The sequence below is a fragment of the Camelus dromedarius genome, chromosome 6 (assembly GCF_036321535.1).
Source record: "Camelus dromedarius isolate mCamDro1 chromosome 6, mCamDro1.pat, whole genome shotgun sequence".
In the NCBI taxonomy this organism is placed as follows: Eukaryota; Metazoa; Chordata; class Mammalia; order Artiodactyla; family Camelidae; genus Camelus; species Camelus dromedarius.
The window spans coordinates 71,127,773-71,148,284 of NC_087441.1; the positions used below are offsets into that span (position 1 = coordinate 71,127,773).

Below are 20,512 nucleotides of genomic sequence, written 5' to 3' on the forward strand. Positions count from 1 at the left end.
TCTAAGAAAATTAAATCTTGATTCCGGAATAGAGCTTCTACCTAGAATCTCTGTGTTTAATCTTTCCTAGGAAAATTAAAACATGCATGTGCTCTCTCTTCCTCCATCCCTCCCCTCCCCCACTCTCTCTCTCTCTCTCTCTCTCTCTCTCTCTCTCTTCCCTTCCCCTTCTACCCCCTTCTACCTCTCAAATCGGAGAGGCAGGCACAGCACTTCACACTCCCGACTCATTCTCTCTGCACCTACCCTGGCCCCTCAAAACATTTAAAAAATGAAAGTGCATGGTTGTTTCTGAAAGGATCCCCACCAGATGTCTCCTCCTACTGGCCTCTGGTTAAAGTACCATGAACCCTCCTTCAGCAGTACTGTATTTTTTCTTCCATCATCACCTTCTTTATGCAGATCACATCTACCTAGGTTAAGGGGAAAATAACACAAGATAAACTTGTTTTTATTAATCCCTTAAGTGACCCATTTAATTTTATAGTAGTTATTACACTGTATACTAAAAGTCGCTAAAACATTTCTTCCTTTCAGTGAAAGTTTTTTCAACAAATTTTAAAACAGAAACATGCATATGTTAAAATATCCTATCTCAATGAAAACATTAAGACCATGAAATATGTAATATATTTTTAATGAAATAGAAGTTTCTAATTTAAAGACAAGATTTTTATTTCAAAAGTTTCAGTGGAATTAAACGTTAACAGGTTGTCAAGGTTTTGAACGTTTTTGTTCAAATTTCTTTTAATTTGATGGTGATCTAAAACTTTTTAGTTAGATTTTCAACATACTTTTTCAACCACTAAAATACTTTTTAACAGGTAACTGCTGAAGAAAATTCAATACATTAAAATAGAGATTAGGAACAGTAACTGTAATTTATATGAGGTGATACTGCCATAATGAAAAAAGATGGAAGAATGCAAGATAATCATAGGAGCTTACAGCCCTAAGATGAACTCCTATTTTACATTATTCTTTTTTCTTGTTTTCATCTTATTTCAGATGAGAAAGGAATTAATAGGTAGAGAAATTGTTTTTATGCTTCTAGAAAGCTGAGTTATCTTAAAATATAGCCACTATACTGATTAAATCATATTATAAGATCCAAAACAATACAGATTTTTTAATGAGAGCTTTGATTTAAAAATGTTTTTGTAGTATTAAGATTTGATTTATATTTCTTTCAATAGATTTTTTTATGAAAACAGTCAAATACTAAAATAAGACTATAAAATGTTCCTGGTAAAACTTTATGATTAGAACTTCTTAGCCTATGTTATAGCAATTTTGTGAGAATATATAATACATTTTAATGAAATTTATACTGCTTTCTTGTGACACTAAATCTGCATTCTTGAACTACAATTCTTTGTAAGCACTGAAGTTTCTTAATCAGAACATGAACAATCTAATTTATGTTTGCAACATGGTTTACATTAACATTATATGAAGTTAAATAAATACTGTAGATAGTATTTTAAAATTTTTAATTAGTTGTATGATGTGATGTAAATTTTATTATCTGTTCTTTTCTAATTTTTCATTTTTTAATAGATACAGACATATTTAAGTATACAAATAAATATAATAAAAAGTAAATACAGTACTTTGCACATGGAAAAGCTATCAAATTTATATTAATCTAAGAGGATACTGAATATGCTATCATATGCATAGTTTATTTTGTGTGTTTCAATTTATCTTCTTTAAGATGCTGTAATTTGAGGGGTTGTACCTTTTGCATACCTCAAGCAAAAAGTAAAAAATAAACCAACCCTTTCTACCCAATATATTTTCTCCACAGAGTGATTATCTTTAAAATAGTCTTTGTATATCATTATTATTATTATAATTTTAGTACATTTTGGCACAGATTTAATCTGAAATAACGGTGCTATTGCAAAGTGTTCACTAGAATAAAAATAATTCTGGATTAATATCTGATTTCTAGGCAAAGATTTAAAGGAGAATGTGCAGATTTTTGTTTTTTAGTTAAATGTATATTAACCAATTGTTTCAACTGTGTTAACAGTAGAGGACTGTTAAACTCATGACTATCACTCACTGACTGGTCACGATATTATTTTTGATAATGAGATGGCTATGATAATCACACCAGCCAGGACTTTGGAAAATTTTCTTTTCTGTATTTTTTTAAATGAACCTGCCCCTGTTACTCTAATTGTTCTGGTGACTTCTCTGTTTAGTTACAGATTTTCAGTAGATTGATATTATTTTTAGTGACCTAAGTGTACTGATGACTGTGACTTATAAAGACTGTAGTTCAGTTGGGTAACAAACATATTATCAAGTGTCAGAAAATGTCAATTCCAGTGTGCAGCTTTGCAGTGGCTTTGTAAAGAATTGGAGCTATCATCTACATGCCATCCTATCTCAAGGAATTAATCTTTAAATGATGTCATTAGGTTTAAGTATTAACTGTTTCAGCCCTCAGTTTCAATAACCAAGAGGACAGAATAAATTAAAAACACTGATATAACCAGGCAGTGAATTTCTCATGCTTCAGTCTGTGTATTTTCTGTGGATCTATTTTCCAGTGGCTAAGGCTGTCTCCTGTTTAGCTGAGAGCCTTGTTTATCTTAAATCTTTCCCACTCTTCTTCCTGGCCAGAGCTTTAATATGGGCAGAGAGAGCTTATTTGCACCACACTTTCAAGCTTGACCATGATTCTCTTTCTGGACAGTGATCTAGAGGAAGGGTGCTATTTCTGAACCTAGAGCTTAAGAGGTTTTACATGTTTCCACTCATCCTCCGGAACCCCTGCCATTCCACAAAAAAGAACTTGCTAGTACACAGAAGATGACGGGCATCTGAAGTGGAGCCATTTCAGCTGACATAACAGACTTGCAAACATGCCTCCCCATCAGCTACATCCCAGAGAAACCTGGATGAACCCAACTTGTATTAGCCAAATGTCAGAAGACCACAGATATGAAAATAATAATAAAAGATTGTTATTTTTAACCACCGAGTTTCCAGGTTTTCTGCTAACAGAACAAACACGCTCAATATTCCAGAGAGATTAAGATTTAATTATAAAGGTCAGAATTTTAAATATTTTAAAAGGAAATATAAGAAACATCTTTCTATCCTAGGGCAAACATTTTCAAACACGATTGAAAAAGCTCAACATATGCAAACTAACCGATGAATTCGATTACATTAAAAATAAGTTTTAGTACTCAGACTCTTCATAAAGAAGGTGAACTGTCAAGCCACAAGCAGTAGAAGCTGTTTTCAGTAGTACAGGCAACTACCAACAGGAGTGGTGATTAGAATACATAAAGATTCTTACAAATCAATAAGAAGGAGGCATTAATGGGCAGATGCCCTAAACAGGCATTTCCAGAAAGGAAAAGTGAAATATCTTGAAATGTATGAAAAAGTGCTCAGCCTGATAAATCATCATGGGAATACAGAGACAAACCACAAGGAAGTATAATTTACACACACAGCAGATAAGCCCAAATGGAACATTTTGACAATGCAAACAGGAACATTTATTCACTTCTGTTGAGACTGTGAATATTTCATTTTCAAAATGAACTGGAAAAAAATAAAAACATGATACCAGTAAATGTGAAAGTGTCTACCCAATGGTCCAACTATTCTCTGGGTATGAAACCTACAGTGACACTGATACATGTGTATTTGGAGAAATATTTGAAAAACTTAACAGCATTATTATTTGTAAGAAAGAAGAGGTGAATAACCCAAATACCCACAACCAGGAGAATGATCAGTGGTGTTGGCATCTATTTAAATAGAGTACTCTACAATAGTTAAAAATGAGCGGCAGATACACGATCTAACAGATAATGAGGGAATGTCATGTCAACAAAATGAATTGTTTCAGAAGACTGTATGCAATATTTTTCCAATTATACTAATATGAAAACTAAAGAGTGTTTTGTTCAGGCCTATTTACAAATAGTTAATTAAGCACACAAAAGGCAAGGACAGTAAACAAATTCAGGATATTCGTATAATTGGGTGGAAGATGGAGGAGAACTTGAGGACAAGCCCAAGACTACCAGCAACATCAATAATGTTCTGCTTCTTAAGCTGAATTATAGGTACATGTGTGCTCACTTTATTATTTGTTACACTCTAAATACAAAATAATTGATTCAGAAAAAATGTCCCCTCTAACATGTTTGTCAGATCCACACAGATTCCATTGTTTTTGCAAGGGTTAGAGAAACACTCATTAGTTTCACTTTCACACAGAGGTCCAGAAAAGCCAGGTCTGCAAACACACCTTTTAAACAACAAATTGAGGAGAGAGAAAAATTTAAAGCCAAATAATCATAGCATGGCAAATTGTTAGTCATCTGAAGTGGTGTTCAATTTCTCAAAACTGACATTATAAATATGCACATATCTAGATCCATCTAGATGCATGAACATGTATCCAGATTTGTGTTTTGTTTTTTGTTTTTATCTACCTGGAATTGTTGAGCCCATCTTTACAGTCACCGTAATTCTGACAAGGAAGGGAGAGGCACTCACTCATGGTAATTTCACAGTATTCACCCTTAAAACCTGAAAGGAGAGAAGAGATGGGTACAGATCAGCCATCTTCACCTTCGAGTGGGAAAATCAGAATCAGCAGTAAAGAGTCTGGAGAATATGCTCATAATGGAAGTTAACAAAAAAAAAAAAAAAAAGAAGAGGAAACACCTCATCTCTGGCTTCTCATACAACTCGATTTCACATCATGTATGAATAAAATTATGCTAGATTCTAATTAATGAGTTCAAATGAAAGAATCAAGGATGGAACGCTTTCCTAAATCTTCTGTGGACACAGAGTTGTTGCTAATGTTGCTGTTGTTTTAAGGACTTTGTGAGTTTTTGAACAGAAATAATTGAAATGATCTGGAAAGCAAATGAATTAATGGGATGACAAATCTTAAAGTAAAATTGAGCTTCAATGATCAAATTTATTCAAGGCGGTTAGCAGATGAGGCAAATTATTTAATTGCTTTTCATATCCAAGTGATTCAAAGAAAACAAGTTATTTTGATTCCGAGCTAAATAATCACTCATCCATTTAAACTCATGCCAGTTATATTTTTAAAAAACAAAGAATAAAAGTAAATTATACAGACTTATGAAAGAGGCAGCTGTAATTATTTCAATACATTTGTGTCAGAAAAAAATCAGCATATTTCTATCATAAATACATTACATATTTTAATATTTATGATGACTGTTGAAACAATTATTTCCATGGTTATATAGTAACTAGGTATAGCAGCATATTTATACTCATTTTTGTTGCTGATATTTTTTCTATACCAGTTAGAAAATATAAGAAGCAAGAGGATTTTCCTTTTTCTTATTTTTTCAGTGTTATAACTAAGCACCAAATCGTTGAAGTGACATTATAATGTGTATGTCTACTCAGATCTTTTAACTTGAGGAACATAATCACATTCAAGTTACTCTAAGAAAACTTTACTAATGGCCCATATGTAGATGGGTGTTGGAGCTAAGTCTCTGAATGGGAGGGTGGTCTAGCTCCCTATGAATGGCCGTCTTCCTCCCGTAGGATATTCTCATAGAGTTTCTCCTTCTTATTTTTTATGCAGATATCTCTTCATGTTTAAAGTTTCAAATCCTTTGTAATACTGACATGTGGATGGCAAGCACATCGTCCCTTGTCTCTAACTCTGTATCATGACCTTTTAGCTTCAGCACCTACTGCTGAGCAGAAAACTCTCTCCGCGTTTCCTCACTCCGATTTCCAAGCAAGAACCTGGGACTGGCTTGCTTTATCCTTTCACATCACTTATGCCACCAACCACTGCCATTCTCCGTGGCATCTGCTGTCAGGTCAAGATCCAAACCCACTTCCAGTTAGAGTTTGGGAAGTTGATACAAAGTCTTGTGAAATCCAGCTGCCTCGTTAGCAGAAGATAATGTCAAAACCTGAAATTACTTAATCCAAATGGAGACAAAGAAAGTACAGATACAAAAAGTAGAAAACCAATAGCAAGATGATTTATTTACAGCCATATAAAACAATATTTACATTAAATATGATTTAAAAACACTTCAATAAAAAGGCAGAAACAAACTAATACTGGGAGTAAAGGGGTGGGAAGGGATAGATTGGGGGTTTGAAATTTGCACCTCTTGGGAGTGATGGAAGTCTTAGGTATCTTGATTGTGGTGGTGACTTCATGGGTGTATACATCTATCAAAATTCATCAAATTTTACATCTGAAATATGTGTAGTTTACTGTACAGAAATTATACCACAATAAAATTGTTTAAAAATTTAAAAAAGAACATAAAAATAAAATTAAATAACAGAACCTACTACATGATATCTTAAAAAAAAATTCCCTTTAAATATGGAGACAATGATACGTTAAAAGTAGAAGGATGGGACACAGATGCCCCTTGAAACAGTAATGGGAAACCTGAGTGCTTATGTGACTGACAGACCAGGCAGTCTTCTGGCTGAGCATTGGGATTAATTTATCCTATTTTTTTCTTACTTAATTATCGAATCCTTCAAGTTAAACTCTGAAGTTGCATGCTTGTAATTTCATTCAGGCACTAGATATTGCATCCTCAGCATTAAGAGCAAATCTTGTTATTGGAAATGAGTCATTTCCAAGTGAATATGGGTCTCCTCATTTTAGGTGACCAAATTATTACCCCAATGGGCTTCAACACAATTCACCAATCATTGCTGTTATAAATTACAAATGTCATAGGACAGTTATAAATAACACAATAAGCTATAAGATCTCTTATTGTAGTTGATTTTTTTTACATGTTAAAGATTTAGAAACTTGGAGGTATTTCACATTTCTGACTTTTAGCACGACTAGCTTTCTCTGGGAGAAGGGCATTTTGACATTAAGTTGTATCTTAGAAATGTTTTTTCGAGGCACTGGAACTCGGGGATGCTGGCTAGCTGGAGGAGTGCCAGAGTGTCTCCCTGAGTTCAGCTGGGCTGATGAATCAGAACATTCAGGACCTGGGAACTGGGACAGCTCACAGGATGACCGTGTTTTTCCATGATTTTGCCTTACTCATTTAGTTTGACATTTCTGAGATGGAGCTTTGTCACCAACTAGCAACATATGTCAATGGTCTGCGGAAATGAGATTGCTGAAATGGAGCAGGCACTGGGAGGAAAAATAAAGTTGATGTGGATTGCACTTAAAATAAGCCAAAGTTTTGCTGAGAAAGTTTAAGTTTGGGGGATTTAAAGGAGCAAAATGTATACATACTTAGTCTCAAACTAAATTTTCCCTAGTCCTTGGTGTTAAAAGTTGATATATATTCATGTGACGGGTACATTTTTTGAATATATGCAGTGACAGCTAAAAGTCTGTCAAAACTCAAAGAACAGTGAATTAATTCTACACTGTTCCCCTGCTGTTTATCTCTATCCAGAACTATTCAGCAGACTCTATTTTATTAACTGCAATAGAGTTCTTCACACACAAAGAATGAGAAATTCTCAAAGTTTCTCTTGATCTTTTTCTTACAGTGTTTTGCCTATGATCGTCATAGCAGATGCACATGACTGGTTAATAAATAATATTTTAACATTGAAATTAGTTACTAAAACTACTGCTCCAATCCAGAAACTAAATCAATGTAGATTATAGGTATAATTTTTTAAAATCTCAGTATATTCTCATTTACAACAAATGTAGCTTCTTTGATACCTCATTCTCTGGAAGGGATGCAATAGAACAGCACACTAACAATAGATAAGTTTTCATAAAACCTTTTTTTCAAAAGCATTATATCATTCCGGGCTATATCTTGACAACTCCTACATTAGAAGTAATATCATTTGGAGTAATTAAAAATGAAGTAAATAGTGAAACACAAGGGTGTATCTTTTATGTATTCAAAAAAGGTAGTGTAGAACCATACATTTTAAAGTAAAAAAAAAAAAGGATTAAAATAATTTATCTTTAAAGCATTAGAAAGGCATTATTTTTATTTCCTCTTAGTTAAAATTTTAATTTCCCTAGACCTTAGATTTTAAAACTTTATGAAAACAAACAAACAAAAAAAGAGAACTTTCTCCTTTTGGCAGTTGGAAAATATTTAAAATTATTGTTTTCTTTTTATTTTAAAACAGTACAATACAAATATCAATATTTTCTTTAAAATTAGAGAAAAATTGCAGATTTAACTCTAAAAACGATGATATATAAAAAGATAGAACTAATGTTTTCAATAGGCTCTAATAAGCTTTTATTTTTACATGATTTGAAAGTAAGCGCTTAGAAAATGAGTATAAAAGCTATTATTTTTACATGTAATAAACATTTGACATGTTTTAAAGCTAATTGGCAACAACACATATTTTCCTTGAAGAATTTTCCCAGTATAAATTTCCACAGCTATTTAAACCTAATAGAGATACACTACTACATGAGCACATGTTTTTAATTGTCAGAAGGAGTAATTTTTAATTTAGACACACCATTCTAACAAGTGACACATTTATTTGGTGCTCAAAATGATGCACCTCAGGTAATCTGGCATTACCGTAATGACAGTATATATACGAAAGTAATAGCGTTTAAATGCAATTGCTCCCCTCCTCCTGTACTACAAATCTATCAGGCTTAGAATTCCCATTGTAAATCAATAGCACACATAAATGATCTGATGCTTCCCTTCACTACAACATGTTGCTTTCCACCTTTTAATCCTTTGTAAAGTTCATTTAAAGAAACTATTGGCTCCTTTCACCTTGGAGACATATGGATGAAGTGGTTGCATTGGGAAAATAAGTCCTTTGAATTAAATTAGAAGTATTTGATAGGTTGATGTTCTTGCCTATAAACTTAGAAATAATTCAAAGTAGAAAGATAACGCTTCTTAGAGAAGATTAGAAAAAAGATATATTTTAAGCATGCAATGCTTTTAGATCTCTCATATATACACACACATGCTAGTACAGAGACTGCCGTGTGCTCTACACACAGACTTTGGTGTGTATTTTGTCCAAAGTCACCTTTCCCCCTGTAACCCTTCTGTCATTTTTATACTCCATTTCTACCTGAAGTTGAACTCAGTTTATTTAACCTCTCCTTAATTAGCGCTTTCCCTTCACAGTATCCATTGAACATTACTCTTGATCACATACAGTACAAACAGAAAACACCAACTTTGATAAGAAATGGGATGTTTGGGAAACCTAACTGGGAAGGATACCAGGGAGTTTTCAGAACTGAGGAGTGTAAACAAAAAATACTGCAGACCACATCAGTAAACAAAGAAGGCTGAAGCCATCAAGTCATCAGCGGCTGCCCCACCCCCCAGGGAAGACAAGCCTGCAGCCCAGGTTCTGCAGCCACTCACAATGGTGCACCCTGAGGGGATTCAGAATAAGAAAGGACAGGATCCTGGCCCTAGATAGCTAGGTGCTTGTCAAAGGAATGAATTCAATGAGCCCAAATGTTTGCTTCCTCCCATAAATAGAAAAGCACTGAATTCTTTAACTTGAGATGCCTGGTTTTCTTTAGTTAACAAGTAATCTTTTAATGTTCCAACTACCTGGTCTTTGTTGTAAAACTCCTATATATCCTGGCTCTTCTCCTACCTCTTTGGAGCAGTCCCTCAGAGTGATCTGAGAGGCTGCCATCCTGGGCTCCAAGGGGTTGGAGTCCTCAGAAATGTCTGCCGAATAAAACATAACTTTCAATTTTTAGGTTGTGCATTTATTTCAGTTGACAAGAGAAAACTACAGGAGCTGCCAGGACAAGTTTGTTCACAACCCTTTCTCTCCTCCTGCACTTTGATCTCCATGTGAAGGAAGCACTGTGTTGCCTTCACCAACGGAAACACTGGCAGAAAGAGAAAGCTCTCGGCACCTATTCCAGGACGGGGCTCTGCGTGGCACTATCCCAGGCCCATGCTCACGCCTGGATCGGCCATAATTGCCAGAGGGCTGGGGTCTGCTATGTGTCTTAGCTTGAGTTCTTCCAAAATAAGAATTGAGATAAGTGATTTGCATACAAATTATTGAGATCCCAGGGATTATTGCAAGGCAGTGGGGGAAATACAAGAGGGCAGGGATTGGCTGAATGAGAAGGTTATGGCTGTAGGCAACTAAGGCTCCAGGCTGCTGGGACGTCTCTTAGGGATCACGTGCACCAGAACTCAGAGTTGTCACAGTCAGCAAGAAATCCGGGTACGCACCCTCAGATCCTCTTTGCTTGTGCGTGTCTCTGTCATAAATGGGAAAGCTCTTACAACATCGTATTTTATTGGTTAGTTAACTTATGTGCCTCTTCCTTGAACTTTAAAAGCTTTGAGAGCATGTTGTTGCCATGTTTAATTTCTCCAGGACCTGTCTCAAAACTTGACACATGGTAGGAAATCAATACATGTTTACTGAATCAGTTAATAAAGAATAAACCTAAAGAATTTAGATTTCTAGAACACTACCAACATGTCTTGCAAGATTGATGTGTGTTGTGTACAGAGAACAGTTTATTTAGAAAGGCAAAAAAGCATTATATGTACTATAAAATAAATGTTGAGATGTGTAAATTGATTGCACACTAAATCATCAAAGCTAACACCATTCGGGGTGCTGAAAATAATTCCCATTTGTTTCCAAGAATCCTATAAAATTACATTTATCTTTCTGTGCACTATTTTTATGTTTATTAAAACACTGATTTTTCAATCAAGTTGTTTAAATAAATAGGGTTATATATAAAAAAAACGTGTATTGAATTATTCCTGCTAAATGTTACTCTGCCTACTTATTTTCCACTAGAAGTTGTTCAATGTTCATAGAGACCAAATTAACTCACCTCAGTTCTAATCAGAAGGCAGAAGCATTGCCCTTACTTTCTTTTGCAAAACATGTTCACCGGAGTTCTGGTGTTTTACTCTGGAGTTGACCTTGCACCAAAATAGATCAGATTGTTTTGACTCTAAGCTTCAATCACACTAACCAAAGTATATTACCTGCTGAGCAATCGATTTGGCGTGAGTCAAAAAACCAGTTATTCCGTTCGCTGGTTCTTCAGGGTAAATTTTAATACCATTTATAATTCAGTTGTCTAGTAGTTAGTCACATCATTCTAGCTCTAGGATTTTATTTATACTCATATTTACATTATGATAAAATTTAGGGATTGACTAAAAATTGTGAACAGCATTTCAGAACTATGTCTATGCTAAACTCCCAGACTTTAAGCCTTCAGTCACTTTTACCAAGAACCTGCCATATTCTATTCATTTGAAAAACACCAGCAACTTGCAAAGAGTTCCAGTGCTGCTTCCAAACTCTAAAATGTTAAGACGTGGGATTCTTTGTGGTTTTAAATTTCAGTATTTTTAAAAATGGAATTAGATTAGAACATTTTCTTTAAAAAGTGACATAATGGCTTTGACAAAGACCTTATTTTAAATAACAGCTATTCAAGTAACTTAGGGCACAGTGTCTAAAACTTTCCATAGTCAACCTCTTTTGAAAACTCTAGGTTAGTGTTTTACAGGAATGTTGCAGACTTTAGTTTTGATCTGCTACAGAGGTTGAAAGGCTATATTAATTAAGTAAACCTTTTTAGAGTAGTTAAGAGATTTACAGTAACTCACTCCTACAATTTTTAAGTTTAAAAACGTATTTTCAATTTCAGATATATACATAGATATTCATGAAATCAAATAGTTTAGAAATGATATGCACTTCCAACATCTCTTTGTGCCAATTAACAACTGGAAAGGTATAAACACAGGGTTCACTGTGCCCACCTGTCACTCTACTCAAAGCACTGATTTGAGGAATCTTATTTCTCTAAAGTCTTGTGTAGAATGATGACGTTCCAAGAAAAAAATAATCAATTTTGCTCACACACTATGGTGAAATCTAAATTGTCCCCAAGATATTTTTTTAGGTGCTCATGAGGACAGGAATCTTATTACTAGTTGTTAGGTGGTGAGAAGCCTTTATGATATCTCTGAATTAATTTTTCCCTCATCCCACAACAGGAAAGGAATCTCGCTAGATTATATGTATATAGAATATATATATTAAATGAATTTAATTTATGAATTGAAGTATCAAAAATATTCTGATTTGAAAAAAATATCTATCTTACAGAAAATTATTTCTGATGAAAAAAGAGGAGGTTTTATTTAAATTGAGGAAATATTCTACTGCCTCCCAATAAATATTTATTGATTACTTATTTTCTGAGAATATAGTAGCAGGGTAAGTAAAGCACCATGGAATAATTCTGCTGAATAAATCAGCTCTTCTGCTGCTATTGAATTTTTTTTTGCAAAATTTCATTCTCAATCTTTATTAAAAGGAAAAGTATTCTATTATCTACTTCATAATTACTGGAGTTTCAGGGCATCAGCGCTCCCCTCACATTTTATGCTCACTCTGTTTCCTCCCTCATTCCTGAAAACATCTATTAGTATGCTCTGTATGCCCCTGTTACATACTCTATAAATCCCATGTCATTTTTACAAAAAACAATGACTAATGGCTTTTCAAATTCTATTTCTAATCCCTCAGAAAGCCCAGAAGTTTCTGTCCTGTACACAAGTTCACGGACCTGCCTTTGTATCATTATAACCGATTACCTTAAATCCTCAGGAAGTTTTAGAATTTAGAATCAAAGGGAAATTTCTTTGATTAAGATAACTAGTTAACAGATGCAGTCTACATCGGCCTTCTTGGACAGAAGGCTACACAAGCATTGCCCCTATCTTTAAAGGACCCTGTTCTAGTAGAGCCAGTACGAGGAAAGAGACATGAGCCCATAAGCTTATCATTAGAAAACAAATAGACCTCCAAACACAATGTGGTTTTTATATTATGCTTCTGACACATTCCAGTCATGCTGGAACCCTACCACATGCCAGTTGCATGGCAGAAGCATTCCTGCTGAAGATGGCAGTAGCTCGAACATGGCCAGCGGAGCAGGAGCAGTAAACATTTCCTCTCACTTCATCTGAATTACCTAGACCTCTCTTAGTTACATCTGAAGAGATCCCAATCAACTGTCTTTAGTGATATTCAATTAAATTACTGGTGGATATGACCCAGAAAGCCAGACTCAGCCTGGCTTCCTGTGTGTCTGGGGATCAGGGGCTCCTTTGAGCTGCCCAGCCTCTGACATGGGCTCTCTCCTACAGTACACAGTAGCAGCTGGAGTCACACGATACTAGGTTAGCAATCTACACAGAAAGAAGTGATGTGTCTAGATGAGTCCAGCGGAAAAGATACAGTGAAGCATTTGATTACCATAGATTACACCTATGCCCGTTTCTTTTTTTTTTTTTCCTTTAGTTCATAATGCTTTATTCTTAAAAACAATATTATAAAATCTGGTGAAAAATAGCCTCTATTAGTATCATCATTATCACGAGATATTTTCTATTCTTCTTCTAGTTATTATCATTATTAGATTATTTTCTATATTTTATTATATTATTTCTACTTTTCTCAAACTTTCCTAATAAGAGAGTTATAGTGAACAGGAGAAGTAAATATCGAGGTGCAAAGACAGGAAGCAGGGTTGACTGTGTGCCTGGGGTAACAGATCTTTCCAGGTTGCCCATTTCAGCACCTGAAACTCACCAAATTATGGTGATCTTCCAGGATAAGTGACTTGATTGTGAATCTCACTAATACAGCTTAAGAAAACGCATTGTGAAGATGAAAAATACCCAAACTTTATCACCCAGGATCACTCTCTGATGGACTAATATTTTGTGAGATTTTATGCCATTTTTTACCCTTTTCTGTGAGTGAGAGGGGGAATAGATGGCTAGATTTTAAAAAATATTTTTCTTGTGAAATATTGCAAACATAAGATGTGAGAGTATAGAATGTAACATAATCCTACCATAAAGCTGTACAAACCTTGACTTACGTCACACTCGCTATTATCTGTGTAACTGGAGTCCCTTTCCTGGGAACACCTATGCCCATTCCTAAGTGCTGTTGTGAGCACCATGGACAAGATTATTCAGGGAAGACAAACTGTCAACAAAGACTAAGAGAGGATTTCCGAAAGAAAGAAAGAAAACAAAACAGAGCCAAAGCTACAAAGTCTCACCTTTCGCCCTTTCCTCCATGCTGTTTACCTTAACTTTTTAGATAATTTCCCTTGTTTGTTTATATTACCTGAATTTGGCGTCAGATAGTCGCCTGTATATAACTTTTCTCTCACCCCTTCTTAAGAAGCCACCAGCCTGCAGGGACAAAACCAAACAAACCAAAAAAAATAAAATAAAATAAAATAAAATAAAATAAAATAAAATAAAATAAAATAAAATAAAATAAAATAAAATAAAATAAAACAAAACATTAAAACAAATATAAACTCTTACCTTCTCTACAAACACAAGAATGACTTCCATCTACCAAAGCCAAGCACGTTGAGTTGTTTTGGCAAGGATCACTGAGTGGATCGCAGGGGTTATGGTGCTGATGGCAGAATTTTCCAGTATAGAAGGGTGGGCAGAGGCACACAAATTGTCCAGGGATGGAAGATTCATGACAAAGAGCTCCATTCATGCACGGGTCAGAGTCACATTCATTTATTTCTTCACTACAGTTTTGTCCAGTCCATCCAGGTGGACATTCACAGCTGAAATAAAATTTTTAGAAATATGAACTATTCTGTTTCAAATATGTTCTTCACATTTTCAGTGTAATTATTCCACGGATGTATGTATGATATTTTCTCATTTATATAAAGATTAATAAACTATACATATTTTAAAAATATTATTTGCCTAATTTTCCGAGACAACTTAATGTATATTTTGGCCAAACTGACAGCATTGGCTGAAATAAGATTTAAGAAATATTTGGTAAACTTTTCACATAGTTAGGCCGCTGAGACATATCTGAGATCAACATTGCTACTGATTACAAATTTTAGCAATTATTGAGCTGAATTACCAGGTGAGAATATTTCCTCAATCATCTGTTTTATGTAAATTAATTTTTGCAGATGGGATCATTGTTTATAAGCCCGAGATGATATTTAATTCAATGTCTTTAACAACATGTGATTCTCAAAATCACCAGAGTACATGTAAAAAGGAGCTCCTTTATGTTAAGCAGCTGTTTTTCTTTCAGTTTTTGTCTGCTTTAAAACATCTTTTCTATTAATATTTGAATAATGTAGAAAGTGGGAGAGAAAGCAAAAAAATAAAAAGTAAAGCAATTGGATGCTGTCTGTACATCACAGACTGCAGCTCAATCTAACCCTCAGCCATCCAGCATCCGTCATTCTCTTGACATTTTTGACTTCAGAGAGCACTTTACCCAAATATTTTCCATCGAATTGGGCTAGTTTTGCTCTTAAGAGCAGGAGAATTTTAGCAGGGCAGGAAAAAAGGGTTTTCCTCATACAGCATTATTCAAATAAGGGAAATGGACAGGTGATAACGCAACCTGAGTATTGTGACCATTGTCGATCAGCTGGGCGAGTGAAGGCAATGTTATGGCTTGGGTAGGTTCAGAGAGAGAGTCTGTGTCAGCCTTTGGCAAGCAGAGCTCAGGATGGTGAGTAATGCACTGCTGCGCAAGCAACACAACGTGAACAAAGCACGGGAGATATTAGAAGAATTATTTTTGGAAATAATTTGTTACCCTATTTATGTCTAAATAAAATATGCATCTCAGCAATGAGTATTCCTTCGGTTTCTAGTGGTACTTTTCATTTGTCAAGTCACATCATATTTTATAACTGTCAAATATATTATCCAATTTGATACTTTAACTTTGAAATAAGTAGAAGAGCTATTCTTAGCCTCACTTCACTAATAAATTAGATATTTAAGATAACTTTAAAAATATTACATTGTCAAAAGATCTAACTTGTTCATGATAAGCAATATCTTGCTTCAAACAAAAGAAAAGGAAAGGAGGGAGGAAGGCAGAAAGAAAGAAAGAAGAAAGGAAGGAAAGGAGAGAAAGAAAGAAAGAGAAAAGGAAATTGCCTCATTTGCAGTGTGAAAGAGCTGGGAACACCAAGACCCTTCTGTGTTAATAAACACACAGAGAGAGAATACCAACACAGTGAGCAGGGAGTTTCAACTGGGAGTTGAAACTGAATTCTAAGTAGAAATAGTTGCCATTGAAACAAATACTAAAATAAATAGTGGGTAAGATGATTTTAGGCAAGATTGACTAATGATGTATTTATTAGTTCAATAAAATTAAGCCCAGTATAAAAAAAAATATAACAACTGGATTCTACAGCTCATTTTTTTTTTTTAAATTTGGTAATGTGCAGAAAAATTGCTACTATGCAAATTGAATATTTCTTTGTAAGCTCTTTTCGCACAAAGGCCAACTTACAACTGAAATAATTCGCAGCTTTGAAATATGAAAATCTATTTTGAATATATTTCCCTTAAGAACGAGTAAAAAGACTTGACATTTTAATTTTTTTCCTAAAAAAAGTAATGACATTATTTTGGTGCCTATCCATCCTCGTGTGCCTAGACAGTCCTGGCTGAGGCCTATTGATTTAGTATAATTATTTACAGGGTACCTTTTTATAATAGAAAAGAACAAATCTGACTCCATATGAGATCTGGACATAATGTATGTTGAAAATATTATAAATATTGATTAATATAAGATCTTTGGCTAAAATCCATTGACTTAACTGAATTCTTTCATTTGGGAAATTGAGGGCTAGAAAGCTTAATGAAATTGATAATCTCAGAGAAATGCTGTAAAGATTAAACGAGATAATGAATAAAAAGTGTATAAAAGCCTAAATCAACAATGCCTAGCAACCCACAGTGGTTACTAGGTGCTATCTCAGAATTTTAAAGATCATTTGTTACCCCATTTATGCCTAAATGTAGTATATATCTCAATAATGAGTACGGCTTCAATTTCTAGTGGTAATTTTCACTTGTCCAATCACATCATATTTTAAAACTTTAAAACTGTCAAGTATATTATCCAAGTTGACACTTCCAAAACAACTTTGAAATAAGTAGCGGTGCTGTTCTTACTCTCACTTTGCAAATGAGATAGCTAGGAGTACAAAGGAGACAAGTGATTTATCCAGAGTCATGTGGTTAGCAAACTTGAGCTCTGAAACCCGGGCTTCCTCATCCCAGTTTCCCTTTTTTTTTTGCAGGTTTCAAATCCAATATAAGACCATTTAATGTTTTATGAAAAAAAATGTTAAAGTTAGGTATAACCAAATCCCAATAAAATAGCTTCAGTGTATTTACTTTACTTGAAATGATTTTTAAGGGAAATACACACAAATGCACACTATTTGTTTTTCTTTTTCTCGTATTCTTTCACAGGTAGGTAAATGCAACTTGAATATTTTAAAAGCTTTCTTTGTGAATAACCTACAATGCTTGAATACTCAGCACATGCACTGAAGGGTTTTTTTTTGTTTTGTTTTGTTTTGTTTTGTTTTTTTTTGTCTCAAATAACAGGTGGCCAATATTTCATGAGGGATCCTTACAAGGATCAGGTCCCCAGAAAGCATCTGGCCACCCATATGTCAGCAGGACCGATGAGTCCAAGGCCTGTGGAGATGAACAGATATTTTGTGGGAAATAAGGTTCCAAGAAACAGAGTCCCTATGAGTAGCTGAAAATCAGGTCTACACATTTATATATTTGAACTTGCTTTAGTACATGTAAGAGAAGCTAGTCCTTGATGGATGGAAAAACATATTTTATGTGAAAGCTTCAATCTGGTTTCTAGGTGTGCCATGAAATAATTTCAGGATTCAGTGTGATCTGGCAGGGATTTCCAAACTCACAGCAAGAGGCAGAGTCTTTATGGATTAAAAAAATAAGCAAGCAAAAACACATACTCTGTGACTTTTCAAGTATAAAATTTCCAGGAGTAAATACTTGAAAACTAATTTAGTGTGTACTTAAAAGTAGATTAATGTATTTTAATTTGCTGTCTTCTCTAGAGAGAGAACCAAAAATCCACTGGCATAAAATACATTAAATTCCTTGTAAGTAAGAACATTACAATTCTTAAATGTTGATTTAAGTTACCAATGCTAATAATAGAAAATAGAGTAGCATTGTTGTTATAAAAAAGGGCAAAAAGACTATTCATTATAGAAATTCATTGATTTAAAAAGTTTTAGTAGATTCCAATTTCTGAATGCTAATCATTCTATATGCTTATCTTACCATAAATATTGATATGCAGTGACCAAATATTGTTCAGCAATATTTAGCTATTTGAACATGTTTTGTATATTAGATATTTGCTATAATCTTATAAATACAAATCTAATGTACATAATTCAAAAGAAACTTTTCTTGTAAACTAGATCACTTACTGTTTGTTATAGCCATTACTTATGTGCAAAATAAAATTCCAACCAAAACTAGCTGGTGAAAAAGAAATGATAAGACTGAATGATATAAATAGTATTCTTTCTTTAATGTCTTAAAAATTGAGGGCATACAAAAAGGAAGAAATAAAAAATATGGGTTATTCAAAAAATATATATATATGGGTTATTCAACTAAGTCTTTCATTCTTTATTTCATTGTTATATCCATTCACCTATTTGTTCATTTATTTCGCTATAGCATCAGGTGTGCCATCAACAAAACTATATTAATTATGAATCTTAAGATGGTTGCTACGAACCACTGCCATCATCTTGGGACAAAAAAAGTGGGAGACCATTTAGCTCATTCAGACTGGTATAATTTATTTCAAAATAACTATTTACTTTATTAGCAAACATTAAGTGTGGAAAACAGGATAAACATTACTCTGAATAACAGCATGAAAATGCTAGGATGTAAAAATTTATAAATGAGACAGGCTGGGACTTGCGACCTGGGACCCCTTTACTGGAGTGCTTGCACCTGGAAAAATATTTCCTCAAGCAACAACAACAACAAAACAAACTATAAGCAACAAAAATTAACTGCATGCAAGCTCAGTGGGGGACAAATTATGAATAATAAGATACAAAAAGACCCAAACCAACTACCACTTCTGAACTGTCAGGGCACTGAGCATTATTCCTGCCGCCAAGCGGGTGGACAGACCATCTAAGCCAGCCCCTCCCTGGCCTGACCCACCCATCCACACCTTCATTCACCCCATTTAAGGACAAACTCGTCTCCTCTCAGGGAGTGAGCAAGGGCAACTCTTACTTGTTTTAGTTCCCTCGTGCTGTAGCGTGTGTCCTGATAAAGCTTTGCCTGAATTCCCTGTCTGGCTTTAAAAAAAAAAAAAATGTTTTTTCCTGGATCAGACTCATAATTAGGTAAAATATACATGAACTATGCATCCTGGAAAAATAAAAGGCACCTCATCACCTCATAGGCAAAGGATTGATACAATAAGCCACCCACAGGAAGCCCTAGCACGCATCCTACCCCAGAAAAAGTTCCAAGACTTCCCAATATTGGAGCCACATTATTTGGACGAGCCTTTGCAAGGCTAGAAGAAGATACAGTTATTTGCTGCAGTAAAACTTATTGCATCAGTTATTTTTCCTAGAAAACACATAGCAATAGAAACTGGTGCTTCTGGAACCTGGTCCAATACACCAAAAAGAACTGTAACTCCTCCGGAGACAGACATTCCTGCTACAAACATCAATTTTGCTCCAGTAGGTACAAGATGTTTTCTAAACGCCAAAGATTCCAGGAAGTCAAACAAAGTGTAGCATCCAAAGATCATACCAATAACTGTATTGTTGGCTTCTATCTTTTCAGCCTCCTTGGGGAAAAAGGGTCCAAGGACAGAATAGCATATCATGGAACTAAGTTAATGGAAGCTGCTGACATCAGTACAAAGCTGTTCTCTTGAAAGTCACCTGAGTGCCTCCCTTGCACTTCCTGGATGGCCATCACCTCTTAACGTGCAAGACTGGGGCAGGTCCTCAGAGCATGTAGCACCCTGCTGTCATTAAGTTGCCAAAAACCAGAAGCCATTTTTTAGATGTGGCACTTTATCATTGAGTAGTCCCAGTGGCGGTGAGGAAATGATGCAGGATAGCACCAAAACCAGGAATACCCGTCTCACACATCCAGCTGGTAACTTAAACTTCTCCAAAACAAAAAGGGGCAGCATAGGGTCAAGGAAGCCAAAACACGAGCTGAGTGAGGTGATGATGAAGGATGTAAAGTCACCTTGGGTAAAGTGATGAATTTCCAAAATGAGCGTTTCCCTATTGTTTAACACTTTAAAACTCAGCATCTATCAATTGAGAAGGGTTTATTCCAAGTGCACCATCTGATTTTCTTAATTTTCTCACATTTACCATTTTAACATTTTTACGAGCCTTGAGACCTGCCGTGGACCTGATAAATTCTTGCCAAAAATTCAGAGAGACTTTCACTTGGTTTTGGCTGGATTTCTTTAATTTTGTTAAACCCAGCCTGCTGGCGGTTTGCATTTAGATCCCCTATGGGATAGTGGTGTAGGGGAAACCGTCCCGTGCCAGGAGTGGCTCCTGGTCCAAACTGCG

At 34.8% G+C, this 20,512-nt stretch overlaps 1 protein-coding gene across 1 annotated transcript in view; it reads right to left on the reverse strand.

Moving 5' to 3' along the window:
* The window catches only part of EYS (eyes shut homolog), a 1,182,030-nt gene that overhangs the window by 765,183 nt on the left and 396,335 nt on the right, over positions 1–20,512 (reverse strand). The window contains 3 exon segments of the mRNA XM_031455943.2: positions 4,181–4,288; positions 4,476–4,572; positions 14,388–14,647. Coding sequence (XP_031311803.2) covers positions 4,181–4,288; positions 4,476–4,572; positions 14,388–14,647 — 465 coding nt within the window.